The sequence below is a fragment of the Melanerpes formicivorus genome, unplaced genomic scaffold, assembly GCF_026170545.1.
Source record: "Melanerpes formicivorus ecotype bairdi unplaced genomic scaffold, bMelFor1.0.p_v2 SCAF_58, whole genome shotgun sequence".
NCBI classification, from domain to species: domain Eukaryota; kingdom Metazoa; phylum Chordata; class Aves; order Piciformes; family Picidae; genus Melanerpes; species Melanerpes formicivorus.
This window is the reverse complement of record NW_027142410.1, coordinates 2,614,450-2,626,937: the sequence shown is the minus strand read 5'-3', so window position 1 is coordinate 2,626,937 and position 12,488 is coordinate 2,614,450. Positions and strand designations below refer to the sequence as shown.

The 12,488-nt window shown below is 58.5% G+C and overlaps 1 protein-coding gene across 4 annotated transcripts in view; it reads right to left on the bottom strand.

The window, feature by feature from the left end:
• Positions 1 to 12,488, bottom strand: part of LARGE2 (LARGE xylosyl- and glucuronyltransferase 2) — a 30,078-nt gene that overhangs the window by 2,026 nt on the left and 15,564 nt on the right. The window contains exons 2-14 of one of the 4 annotated variants that reach the window (XM_068161476.1): positions 10,741 to 12,003; positions 6,601 to 6,774; positions 5,536 to 5,792; positions 5,048 to 5,130; positions 4,664 to 4,787; positions 4,051 to 4,222; positions 3,802 to 3,906; positions 3,432 to 3,544; positions 2,737 to 2,862; positions 2,447 to 2,602; positions 2,173 to 2,336; positions 1,064 to 1,342; positions 55 to 201 (exon numbers count right to left, since the gene is read on the bottom strand). In XM_068161476.1, coding sequence (XP_068017577.1) covers positions 55 to 201; positions 1,064 to 1,342; positions 2,173 to 2,336; positions 2,447 to 2,602; positions 2,737 to 2,862; positions 3,432 to 3,544; positions 3,802 to 3,906; positions 4,051 to 4,222; positions 4,664 to 4,787; positions 5,048 to 5,130; positions 5,536 to 5,792; positions 6,601 to 6,700 — 1,826 coding nt within the window. In that variant the 5' untranslated portion in view covers positions 6,701 to 6,774; positions 10,741 to 12,003. The other 3 variants (XM_068161477.1, XM_068161475.1, XM_068161474.1) reach the window with 3 other exon arrangements.

The following is a 12,488-nucleotide window of genomic DNA, read 5'->3' as shown; positions in this document are numbered from 1 at the left end:
CCTTCTGCTGGGTGTGGCAGCCCTGCTGGACAGCAGGGCAGCTCCAGTCCCTACCTGAAGGTGTAGAGGGAGCCCATGTCCAGCATGGAGAGCAGCTCTGCTTTGGATTTAGGGAAGGTCAAGCGGTAGTGCAGGGTCTCAAACGCTGGCACAATGAGAGCTGCCTTCCTCTGGGGCAGCTCGAGCTGCTGGATGGAGGTCCTGTGGTGATAGGAAGGGTGTGAGGTCTCCCTGGCTGCGAGCCATGGCCACAGCCTCCTTCCTCAGCCCCTCTGGCTTGCCCAGAAGGGTATTAATGGGTTTAGACACTTTGTAGTGGTGTCATTCAGGGGCAGGAGGCACAGGGCAGCCCTCACAGCCAGGGCTGCTTCCTCATCTACTGGTTGGTGTGCAACAAAACCAAGGGCAGGATCCTGAGGCTGAACACAAAACTGCTTATGCCTGTTGAGAACTGCTGCCCAGGGCATTTCCTGCAAACTCCAGTGCCAGGGGAGCCTGGCAGGCTGTGGTGGGTTGAATTTTCCCCTTCTAGCATTCCCCTTCTAGCTGTATTTACAGGTAAAACTACATTCTACAATGGAATGCAATGAATATGGACAAAATATACAGTATTTACAGGTATTTGCCACTAACAAACAGCACAAGCACCCCCCTGGTCAAAGGCCAGGGGAAGCTACTAGCTTCTCCTTTTCTGCCTCCCCTTAACCCACCCTATGCAAAAGGCAGAAAAGAAAGGAGCAGAGAAAATTGCTGTTGGGCTTAACCAAAACAATGCAGCCAAAGTCAAGCAGAAGCAGGTTAGTATCTCTCCAGGGTGAAGAAGCAAGAAGAGAAGGAGGACTGTTCTGGTACACCCAGTCTTATGGCGGCTCTCTCTCCACTGGAATTGTTTAGAATTGTCTTTGTTTGCCTTATTTATTTATTTTTTTTTTACACCCAACAGTGATTTGTTTTCATTTTGCTACTTCTCTGCTCAAGGCCTGTGAAAAAAAATCCTAAAGGCATAGCCTAAAACTAGCACCGAGGTGGAGCGAGCGCTGGCCGGGGCAAAGCCTTGCCTTACCTGAGGTAATCATAGAGGCCATACATGGGCAGGAAGTCGATGTCCGTCAGAAAGACGTAGGGCGTCTGGGTGTTGGCCAAGGCCACGTTGCGCAGGAGGTTGATGGGGTAGAACTGCCCCTCCTTGTAGACGATGTGGTAGGCCACGTTGCGGCGAGCGCTCAGCACCTCCGACGCCTGGGCGTAGCGCAGGAACTGCTGAGCCTCCGCGTCCGACATGTACAGCGCCAGGCTGATGGGGCCCGCCCAGTGCTTGCAGATGGCCTCCAGCATCTGCAGCCTGCCGAGCGGAGGGGCACCGCCTGAGCAGGGCTGCCCCACGGCAGCTCGGCCAAACCCAGGACTGGGTGCCCCTGGGTGGGCTGAGCCCACTTCAGTGGGGGGGGGGCTGGTGAGTGGAAAATTGCCCCCCCGACGTTAAATTTCCCAGCCCAGCCCAGCTGGAAGCAAATGAAGCTGTATTTACAAGCAAGACTACAATCTGCAACAAATATCCTTGGAACACAGGTTGGAAGGGACCTCAAGGATCATCTGGTCCAAATATGTACATAATACACAGTACTTACAATTTATAAACAGCACAAGAGCCCCCCTGGCCATAAACCAGGGGAGCTGCTGACAGCTTCCCACTCCCTGCCCCACTCCTTACCCCCCTGGACACACAGGGACAAGTGAAGGAGCAGGGGGTTGTTAGAACTTAGCCAAAACATTGCAGCCAAGGTCAGCAGAAGCCAGCAGAGCACAAAGTTAGTACCTCCCAGAGCAAGGGAGCCAGAAAAGAGAGAGAGAGTTCTCGTTACTGCCTTGGGTTTGTTATCTGCCCAATGGATCGTATAGAACTTATCATTATTTTCCCTTTTACACCCAACAGTGATTTGTTTACATTTTACCACTTTCTGCTCAAGATCTGTGGAAAATGTTTAAGGCAGAGCCTAAAACTAACAAAGGGGAGTAAGAGGAAATGCTCCTCCCAGCCTGGGGTGTTGCTCCTCACTGCAAAGAGCTGGTGTGAGGGGGAGGAACCTGTGTGTCAAGATTCCTGACAGTTCCCAAGCTGTGCAGCCACCCCAGAGGAGCGGAGGCAGGATCCAACCTCCCACCAGCAGGTACCTGTCCATGGAAAGCTGGGCCACCAGGGTAACATCATTGGGGCTGGGAAGGGCCAGGAACTCGTACTGCAGGAAGAACAGGTGGATGCGGTGCTGCGTGAGGTGCTGCCGGCGGAAATCGTAGCAGGGATCGTCCTCGTCCAGCTCCTCCAGCGCCTGCTGCAGCTGCAATGCCGCGAGGGTGAGGGAGAGCAGCAGCCCCAGGCTGAGCTGGGGGCGCTGCCTGAGGTCTCCGCCCGCCCCACGCTCCGGGGCAGAGCTCCAGCCGCCCTCACCTGGTTGCTGGGTGGGCTGGGGAGGCTGGCACAGCCGAAGAGCTCCCTGCGCAGCAGGTTCCCGTCATACTCCAGGAAGGTCAGGTAGAGGTTGCGGAAGAACTCCACGTGCTTGTTCTTCACCCTCAGCTTCTTGGGCGAGTTCCAGTGGATCACCTGAGGACAGCACTGTGTCACTCCACAGAGGGGAAGCCAACAGCATCCAGTGCTGCCCAAGCCCAGGCTGACTCCTCTGAGCATCCAATGCATGTGCTGTCCTGTGGGCTCTCCCCGGTCTCAAACCCACCCACCTTGAGATCCGAGACCTCGGTGTAGCACTGCTCTGAGCGGGTGTGATCGGACAGCTGCACGTTCCAGAAGCAGGGGAGCCGGTACACCAGGGCTGGGTCCTGCTTGATCACTGCATTAAAGATGTCCTAGGGGAGAGAGAGGCGAGTGCACAGGTGGATGAGGAAGATAGGATGTCCCTCTCCATGCCAGCGGTGCTACAGGAACACAGCAGGGCCAACGGAGAGCTAGCAGGATGATTGAAGTGAAGGACTGGAGCACTGCCCTGTGAGGAGAGGCTGAGAGCCCTGAGGTTTTTTAGTCTGGAGAAGAGATGACTGGAGGGGCATTTAATCAATGTTTATAGATAACTGAGGGCTGGGTGTCAAGAGGGAGAGTCAGGCTCTGCTCGCTTGCACCCTGTGATAGGACAAGGGGTAATGGATATCAACTACAGCACAGGAGGTTCCACCTCAACATCAGGAGGAGCTTCTTCACTGTGAGGGTCAGAGAGCACTGGAACAGGCTCCCCAGAGAGGTTGTGGAGTCTCCTTCTCTGGAGACTTTCAAGCCCCATCTGGATGTGCTCCTGTGCGACCTGTGCTAGATCCTATGGTCCTGCTCTGGCAGGGGGGGTTGGACTCGATGATCTTCAGAGGTCCCTTCCAACCCCTAACATCCTGTGATCCTATGAAGCACCTTGGAGCAGGACCGTTACCTGGTCAGCCAGGGAGGTGGACAGCATGCTCATGAGCTCCCGCTCCGCCGTCAGCCGCCACATCTGCTCCCAGCCCAGGCGACGCAGGCGGTCCAGCAGGAGCAGGATCACCCCTGTGTGCCAGGGAGGAGGACACTGTCACCAGGCAAGCACCCAGCCATTACAGAGCTGGAGCAAGGCAGCCTGCCTGCTTTCAGCCCCTGGGACTTCTTCCAGCTCACCCACAAGACCCCAGGACACCGTAGCAGCCCCTGCATGCCCAGCACACCTCCTGCCTCACCTCAGCCTTCCCCAGCCTCTTTGTGCCATGTGCTGCCCCAGCTCAATGCATCATGAGGCTACAGAGCCCACCTCAGAGGCCCACGCTCACCAGTGTTGAAGCCACGCCCCAGGGCCGGCCACGGTTTGTGGTTCTTCCACAGGTTGCCCAAATACCAGTCGCTTTGGTTCTCCACCAGCCCAATCACCTGCTTGTCTGAGGAAACAGAGGGACAGGGATGCAGCACCTCTTGCTGCAGGTCCACAGGGCCCAAGCAAATCCACTGTGCTGGTTGGGAATTGCCACCCTGAGCACATCACCCAGGACCCTGCCAGGGTCCCACAGGCACCTCGTCCTCACCGGAAAACTTCCCAAAGACAGCCCACAGCTCAGCAATGTCAGTGGCAAAGGTGATGTCAGTATCCAAAACGATGACCTTGGAGAGGTTGGAGGGCAGTGCCTTGGTCAGTGTCAGCTTCATCAACCCATAGATGCCAGAGTAGTGCTTGTTGGGAATCCAGGACACCTCTGGCTGCAAGGAGACACGGTCTCAGGGCTGGGCACTGCACCCCGTGAGGAAGAGGCCAGCAGACAGGCACAACAAAGCTGTGGAGCAGCATCTCCAGCTGCACCATCAGCAGGCACATGTCTCTCCCCCGGCCCTTCACTCACACACTGGCTGCATCTCCTCCTTTGCCCTCACCCTGGTTTATGTCTTCCTCCAGCCACCAGAACCCCCACCTGAGGACCCAGCTCTGCTACTCAGGCAGTGCTACCCTAAAGGGCCTTCCAACCCCTCCAGCAGCAGCCCTGTGTCCCCCTTTTCAGCCAGATCACCAAATCCAGAAAGAGAAGCAGGTGAGCAAGTGACCAGCAGGACAAGAGTTAATAGAGCCCCTTCCACTCTCCCCTCTGGGCTGCTTGCCCTTGGATCACTGGGTCGGAACAAAGCAAAGGAGGGACAAGTGCCTGCCTTCAAGTCATCGGCGTTATAGAAGCTGATGTGGACAGAAGGCACCATCCAGGACTCGAAGAGGGTCTGGAGGATCTGGTGAGCCACCGAGTCCGTGATGAAATGAAAGTGGAGGGGATTTTTCCTGCCAAGAGCAAGCACAGCAGCACTCAGAATCACAGCAGGAAGAAAAGGACACGGTCCCCAGCCCTCCCAGTGGAGAGAGATCAGCTGGGGGGGGCAAACTGATCAAAATCAGCTATCTGGGAAAATCAAATCCCCTTCTGGCCCTCTAAGAAATGGCATAAGAGGTGGAAAAAGGCCCTAGAGTCTTCCCCCCACATTGCACCAGCTTATCTGGGAACCCCAAACCAGTGGGCATCTGGCACAGCAGCTCCCCATTACCTGTGGAAGAGGATGGATTTCACCAGCGTGACCACATCCCGGCTCGCGTTGTGCCCGGCACACACAATGGCAACGTGCAGGAGCTGCCCAGAGACAAAAACCAGCTTTCTGAGACTGGACACCCCTGCTTCAGGGCCCTGCCAGCTCTCCCCTGGGGTCGTGCTATGGGAAGAGACCCCAGACCCCAGCCCTTCCCATAGGGAAGGAGCCCCAGAGACAGGTGGGATTCCTCTGCCTCAGAAGCAGGAGCCAGGAGTCTGGCTGCCACTCCTCCTGTCTGGTATCCCTCTCTGGAGAAGCAACAGACCCTCATCCATCCGTCAGCTGCGGCACATTGAGAACCACAGAGAACCAGGGCGAGGCCTTTGCATGGGCCAGGGCACAGAGTGAGCAGTGCCAGACGGGTGGCACATACCCCCATGCTTGGGCAGGGTCCCAGCCTCCCACCTGACACCCCCCCCACACACACACCTGGTGCCGTCACCCACCTCGCACTTGTGCACCAGGCGCTGCTTAAGGCAGGCCGTGCGGTTCCTCCTCTGGCTGCCGGCGGGGTCGCCGTCCCGGGCGGAGCTGCCCCACTGCAGGCTGCCGTCGCCGCCCTCCACCTGCGCCCGGCCCAGCTGGCGGCGGAGCTGCAGGTTCTCCTCCTCCACCCTGCGCACCCGCGAGGCCAGCGCCTCCCGCTCCACGTCCCGGCTCGCCTGCTCGCCCAGGCAGGGCGGCAGCAGCAGGAAGCGGCCATCTGCGGGCAAGGCACAGGGCAAGAGCCGTAGCCTTAGGCTATGCTTTCAAAGTATTTTCACAGATCTTGAGCAGAAAAGTAGTAAAATGTGAATAAATCACTACTGGGTGTGAAAAAAAAAGGAAAATAAAGGTCATTCTGGACAATCCCATTGGAAGAGATAAGGGACTGAAACTGGTTGTACCAAAGCAATCCTTCTCTTCTCACTTCTTCACTCTGGGAGAGAGACTAACTCGCTCCTGCTTGACCTTGGCTGCATTGTTTTGGTATTAACCTCTCTGCTTCTGTCTCTTCTCCCTTTTGTACAGGGGGAGGCAAGAAGGGAGCAGCTAGTAGCTTCCCCTGGTCTTTGACCAGGGGTGTTCTTGTGCTGTTTATGAATTGCAAGCACCTGTAAATATTGTAAGTACTGTGTATTTTGTACATATTAACCACAGTTCATGGGAGTTTTGCCTGTACATACAGCTTTCATTTGCTTCCAGCTGGGCTGGGCTGGTGAATTTAATGCTGGGGGGGGAGGAAATTTCAACCCACCACAGCCTGCCATGGGCATGGCAAGGCAGAGTTTGGCTGGGAAAGGCTGGGTGTGGATGGTGGGGCAGAGCCCCAGCTGAGGGACCCCAGCAAGCCTGATGTGTGCCCAGCCCACCCCATAGCTCTGCTCGCCTACCCCCTGGGATGCTCCTGGAAATGCAGAGCTCGTACACCCTGCAGTGACTCACATGGTCACAGAGCAGCTGCTCCAAAGTGTCAGCCTCCCCTGCCCACACTCTTTTGTCCCTTGATCCAAAGAGGAAGATCCACTCACATTCGAGACTGCCCACGAAGAGGTAGAGCCAGGAAAGGAGGATAGCCAGGGTCACCGTGGCGAGCAGCAGCTTCAGCTTCACGCGCCAGGAACGCAGCATGGTGTGCCAGTGGGACACGGGCACCAAGGATCAGGTGGGCAGCCCAAGCCCCGCTGTCCCCAGCATCCTAGAGCCTGTGTGGGGCAGCAGAGTGGTGTCACCAACAGCCCTGGAGCCCCTACCCAGGTGCCTTGACGGCTCCCAGCAGGATGTCCTTTTCCTGTTCCCTCCAGGACACTGCCTGGGCAAGTACAGCAGCAAGACAGGTGCCCTTTACCTCTCCAGTAAGAGTCTCTCCCAACCAGTACCCTCCTGCCCATGCTGGGGCATCTGGACCTCTGCATGGTCTGCCCCACCACCATGCCATGGCCTCGTGCCTCTCAAGAGGGCTCTCAAACACGAAAGGAAGGAAGGAGACCTCCAAGAGATTTCAGTCCAGCTCTGTTCCTTGCTCCTTGCCATTCTACAGGCCAAGGGGAGAGAGCTAAGATCTCCCCGGGGAGGAGAGACGTTGGAGACCCGGTGGTTGGTCATGGGGTGGTTAATGGAGCCTGTCCTTGAAGAGGGAGCACAGGTCCCTCCCCCACCGCCTCTGCGGGCTGAAGGGGCCAGGGCTGCTCTTGAGACAGGGGCCTCAAGGACGCAGCGGGCTGGGTGGGAGCACAGCCCATGGAGCCAGGCAAGGAACCTTGCCGGGCACGCTGGCTCCTTCCCAGCCTGCGGGCTGGGGGAGAATTCCTAGACCCGGGTCTGCCACGAGCCAAACGCCTCCACCTCTGCTCACAGCGACCTGCCCCAACAAAGTTAGGTGGAAAAATCCCACACGCTCCAGTGAAACTCACTTCCCAGCCGGGCTGGTTCAGTGAGGCGTGCCAGGGGATCCCCTCGCCCTGCCACCTCGGCTCTGGCCACTCATGCTGTGCCGCCCTCATTCCTCGGCACTGGTGACACTGGGCAGAGCAACCATGTCCCCTCCCCCCACCCTGCCTCTGCACTCAGTGTGGGGACATAAAGCCCATCTCGAGGGAGCCCTGCCCCGGGACCCCAGCGACCCAGGTTCCCTGAGCAGACAAGAGAGCCCCACAAAGCAAGGGAACACCAACCTCTCCCCGGCAGGCCGGCTCACTCCGCACTCCTGCCTGCCTGCTGCAGCTCAAGGCTGAGCCCCTGCCCTCAGCACAACATCTGGAGGTTCAACAAAAGCTATTGCAGGGATGAATGAGGCGGATTAGGGTCTGCTCCCCCCTGCGCAGACCCTGCTGGAGCACAGACTCCACTGCAGCCCATTGATGTGCAGATGCCTGTGGGGCCACCGGGCCAGCGCTTGGGGGCTGAAGCAGACAGCCTGGGAGGACACCACCCTGGCAGCCCCCGGGGCCAGAGTGCAAACACCTGCCCCACTGCAGGAATTGCCTGCTGAGGGAGGGCCAGGAGCAAGGGATCTGCAGCAACAGGCTCAGGCTCTGCAAGAGATGGGGCATGGTCACCCTAACCCCACTGGGGGTATGCAGCTAGGACCTCGTGGCAGCAGGCATGGCCCTTGGAGGCTGCACCCCTTTTCTGCTAGAGAAGGGATCCTGCTGGCACCACAGCTCCCTGCAAGCAAGGCCTGGCATCGCTCTGCATTCCCACTCTACAGAGTGGCCAAGAACGGGCATGGCAAGGAAGAGGGAGCTGAAACATGGAGCATGCTGGGCCCAGGCACCTCTTCTCCCTGCCATGCTGGGACCTGGCAGGGTCTCTGCACACTGCTGCCAGCCTGTTTCCTGTCCCACAAGCCAATCTCCACCCCTCCTGCCTGGCCTGTGCATTCCCCAAAATCTGTGTTGAGCTCTAGGCAGGGCTGAGGCGAGGTGAGGGAGGTCACCTCACTGCAGAGAATGGCAGCCTGCCCCTCGCCTGCATGTGAGGACGCCACTGGGAGGGCAATTTTGGAGGACAGAATGGGACCAACAGCAGGCCACTTGTCAAAAGTCATCCTGGAGGAATCCAAGGACTGCACCTACCCCCCACCCTGAAGCACCCTCACCCCTCCTGCCACCTTTCCCCCCCTCCTCACCTGGCCACTCGCCTGCCTCCCAGGAGACCATTTCCTTACCTGCCTTTCCTCTCCTCCTCCCCGGCCGACTGGCAGCCCACTGCTGCTGCTCCCTCCGGGGCTGCCGTTCCCCGGCCTCTCTTTACTCCTCCCTTTCAGATCTGACTCGTCCCCCCCTCCTTCCCGCTCTCAAACCCGAGCTCCCCCCACACCGGCCGCCCTTTCGGAGGAAGAAAGAACAAACAAAACAGGAGATTAAACTCGCTTTCTGCCCAAGAGCCCCCCCGCGCCAGGGGCACGGAGTTGCCCAAAGTAAATCGGAAGCAACCCACCTTCCCTCCAGCCCCCTTCCCGCTCCCAGACCTCAAAAATCCCTCTTTTGCCGAGATAAAGCACGGGGATTATTTACCCCCGAACCAGCGCCTGCCTCCTCCTCTCCCGGGGCAGGTGCAGGAATTTTCTTCCGCACGGAGAGGCATTCGGGAGGGCTTTGGAAGGCAGCAGAACCCAACTCACCTCCCCTTAGCCGGCACAGAGGGGCCGCACGTCCTGCAAGGGTGAGGTGCACGCCGTGCCACCCCGAGAGAAGGGATACCAGCTGCCATCCGCCTGAGCGCTGGTCTCATTGGACAGGATGTAAACCCCGCCGTAGGTTTGCCAAAGGAAAGAAGAGCTGGCCCCCGATTCCCCGGGCTTGCCCCAGCCGCCCAGGAGAGCAGAGCTCTCTGAAGGAGACAGCGTCCCCCAGCCCTGCCCAGCGCAGCAGCAGCGAGCGGCACGGGGTGGCAGCAGGAGTGAGGAGCGGGAGGCCAGGGCTGGGAATGCTAACTATGCCGAGATGCGATCTACCTGCAGCTCCCCCCGAGCCTGGCCCCAGGGCTGGGGAAAGGCAGCAAGCTCCTGCCCCGGGCTAGAGCCAAAGAGGAGCCCCTGCCCTCCTGCCCGCCTGGGTGGGAGCCTGCAGAAAGGTGCCTGGAGAAGACTGGGTGTGGTGGGAGGAGGCCACCACCGGCAGCAGCAGAGGGATTGGGATGCAATCTGCCTGCACAGCAATTTAGATGAAACACAAATTGCCCCCCACCGTGTAACCCAAGGGCGAGCTGCGACACAAGCCCCGGCCTGTCTCCTAGAGACAGAGCAGTGCCTGCAAAGGCAGCCGCCGGCCTGCAGGGCAGGGGTAGGCTGGGTCTCCACCCAGGCAGCACTGAAATCACTGCCCCAGGAGACACATTTAGCATCCACTCAGGAAGCTCTTGCTTGCCCTTGCAGAGCCCTGGTTACAACAGGCAGTTGCTCCTCAGGAGTGCCTTTATGCCCGGCCCAGCTCTGGCAGGGAGGAGAAATCCCCCACCCCGGGGTATCCTGCCTCGGCTCCCTTGCTGGACCCAGGGGCACATGGGGAGCAGGCTCTGGGACTGTCCTGTCCCTGCCCTGTGGGATCCATGACAAAACAAGTGCTCTGGTTGAGGCATCAGATGTAGCAGCCAAGCAGGGCTTACCCATGCTCCTGGCAGAAGCTAAGGCCTCCTGCCAACAGCACTGCTCCAGGGCAGGAAACCCCCTCCAGCTCTGGCTGACCACTGGTGCCTCTCCACAGCTTTTCCTGGCCTCCCTATCTTGCTCACTCCAGCAAGTGAGGACCCAGCACCAGGGTCTCATCAGCTGGGGTAGGAGCAGGTAGGCTGCTGGGAAGCATGGGCAAGGCAGAGGCATTTTAGGATGTTTATGGTGCTGGGGAGGAGATGGTAAGCAGAAAAGCAGCTACAAAGCCTTTCCTCCCCCACAGAATGTTAAAGGCACAGCAAGCAGAGGGCACAGCTGGAAGCAGCTTCTATGCAAGGGGCACAGAGGGTTCCAGCAGCTTGGGCACAGCACAAGCACCCCAGCTGCAGCCACCCCTGCAGCCATGGGGCTTGGCCTCCCTGCCCTCCCTCCTCAGTCTCCTTGCTTGCACCAGACAAGTGCAGCCAGCAGTAAGATGAGAGGTTTCCAATACTGCTGGCTTCCGAACCCGGCACAAGGGTGCGGGGCAGAAGTGCTGCTCACAGCAGCTTATCCTCACCTTCTCTCCCCGGGAAGGGGGTGGCTCCTGCTTTGGCAGGCATCAGGAATGCAGGAACACAGCAAACTCGACAGAAAGAGGCACCTGGGTGCCCTCTCTTGCTGGGAGAGGCTGGCAGCAGGCACCAAGGAAGGGGCAGGCAGAACTCCAGACTCGCCTCATGCCTGGACATTCCTGCTGTCAGTGGCGACAGGGCAATAGCCAGGGCACAAGGAGTGCCAAGCCAGCAGAGCCAGGCAGCTGCACAAACACCAGATGCATGCTCACACTGACCTCTGAGGTGTGGACAGGCCCCCAAGGCTGTCTGCCCACCAGCCACCCTTTCGTGCACAAGCAGCCTTCATTCCCAGGCCAGTGCACCCACCTGGCTTGCCCCAGGCTCCTTCCCAGAGCTGCCCATGCACTGGCACCCTGCCCCTCCAAGATGCCCTCTCTCTGTAGGAGAGTGATTCAGACCAGCTGGCCTTCGCTCTCTGTGGCTTGGTGACTGTCAGGTGAGCAGTTAATGTTTAGGGAGAGCTGGCAGTGGCAGCTTTCCCACCACATCAGCATGTTTTCCCCAGACCCACAGGCACAGACGAGAGCAGCCCTGTTTTCCCACAACACCGCAGCTGGCAGCAGGGCCCACGGAAGGCTGGGTATCTTAGCCTGTTGTCTCTCCTAGAGCTAAGGTGCACCTGCAGAGGGGATGCTGAGACACTGTCTGCAGGTCTGAGGGGCATATGGAGAGCCACAGGCTTGCTGCACCCCCTGTGTACCCAGAGGCATTACAAGTGATGTTGCCAGTAAAGAGATGCAGAGCAGCCAGCAGCCTGCCTGTTGTCTTACCTAGCCATAGGCAACAGAAACTGCAAATCCTTCTCCCAGGTCTCACATTCGGAGCTGGGAGAGCAGCAGCAGTTTAAGCTGACCTGCTCAGGCTGCCTCACGAGAGAACAGCTTGGCAGGAGGCAAGCAAAGGGCCTGGCAGCCAGGGCGAGAGCTGCGCAGCAAGGCTGGCAGCGGAGCAAAGGCAGCCACCACGCCTTGAAGAGAGGGGACTGGGGACGATCTCTCTCGCTCTTACAAAGGGATGGGAGGGGACAGGCTGGCTCCTCATTCAGCCGGTCACCTTTCAAGCACGTCCCACAGCACACCCATCTGACAAAGCACCTCGGGCTGGAGGTCACCTCCCGATCCCTCTCCCCGTGGCTGAAACGCTGCTAGTGGAGTGGGGGCTGTGCCAGCCGGCGGATGCCACACAGGCAGCACTGAGCAGGGCAGCTGCAGGAATTTACAGAGGCGGAATGGAATTTGGCCAGGGGAGCAGGATTAAAACCCCATGCTCCGGATTACCATGCTCTCCCTCCCTCCCTCCCTCCCCAGTCTTATGATAAGCAAAACGTAAGTGAGAAGCTTTGTATTTCCCCAGAAAGAGCAACCTATGGCAAAACAGCCACCCCATCCTAGAGATGGGATGGGGCAGCAGCCACAGAGCTGGGTAACAGAACCTCAGGCTTACAGAAACATTCAGGTTGGAAAAGAGCCTCAGGATCACCAAGTCCACCCATTAACCCTACTCCACAAAGGGTCACCCCCAAACCATATCCCCAAGCACCACATCCAAACCACCTTTAAACACACCCAGGCTTGGTGACTCAACCACCTCCCTGGGCAGCTCACTCCAATCCCTGACCACTCTTGCTGTGAAGAGATTTTTTTCCTAATGTCCAGTCTAAACCTACTCAGTCTCAGCCTGAGGCCATTTC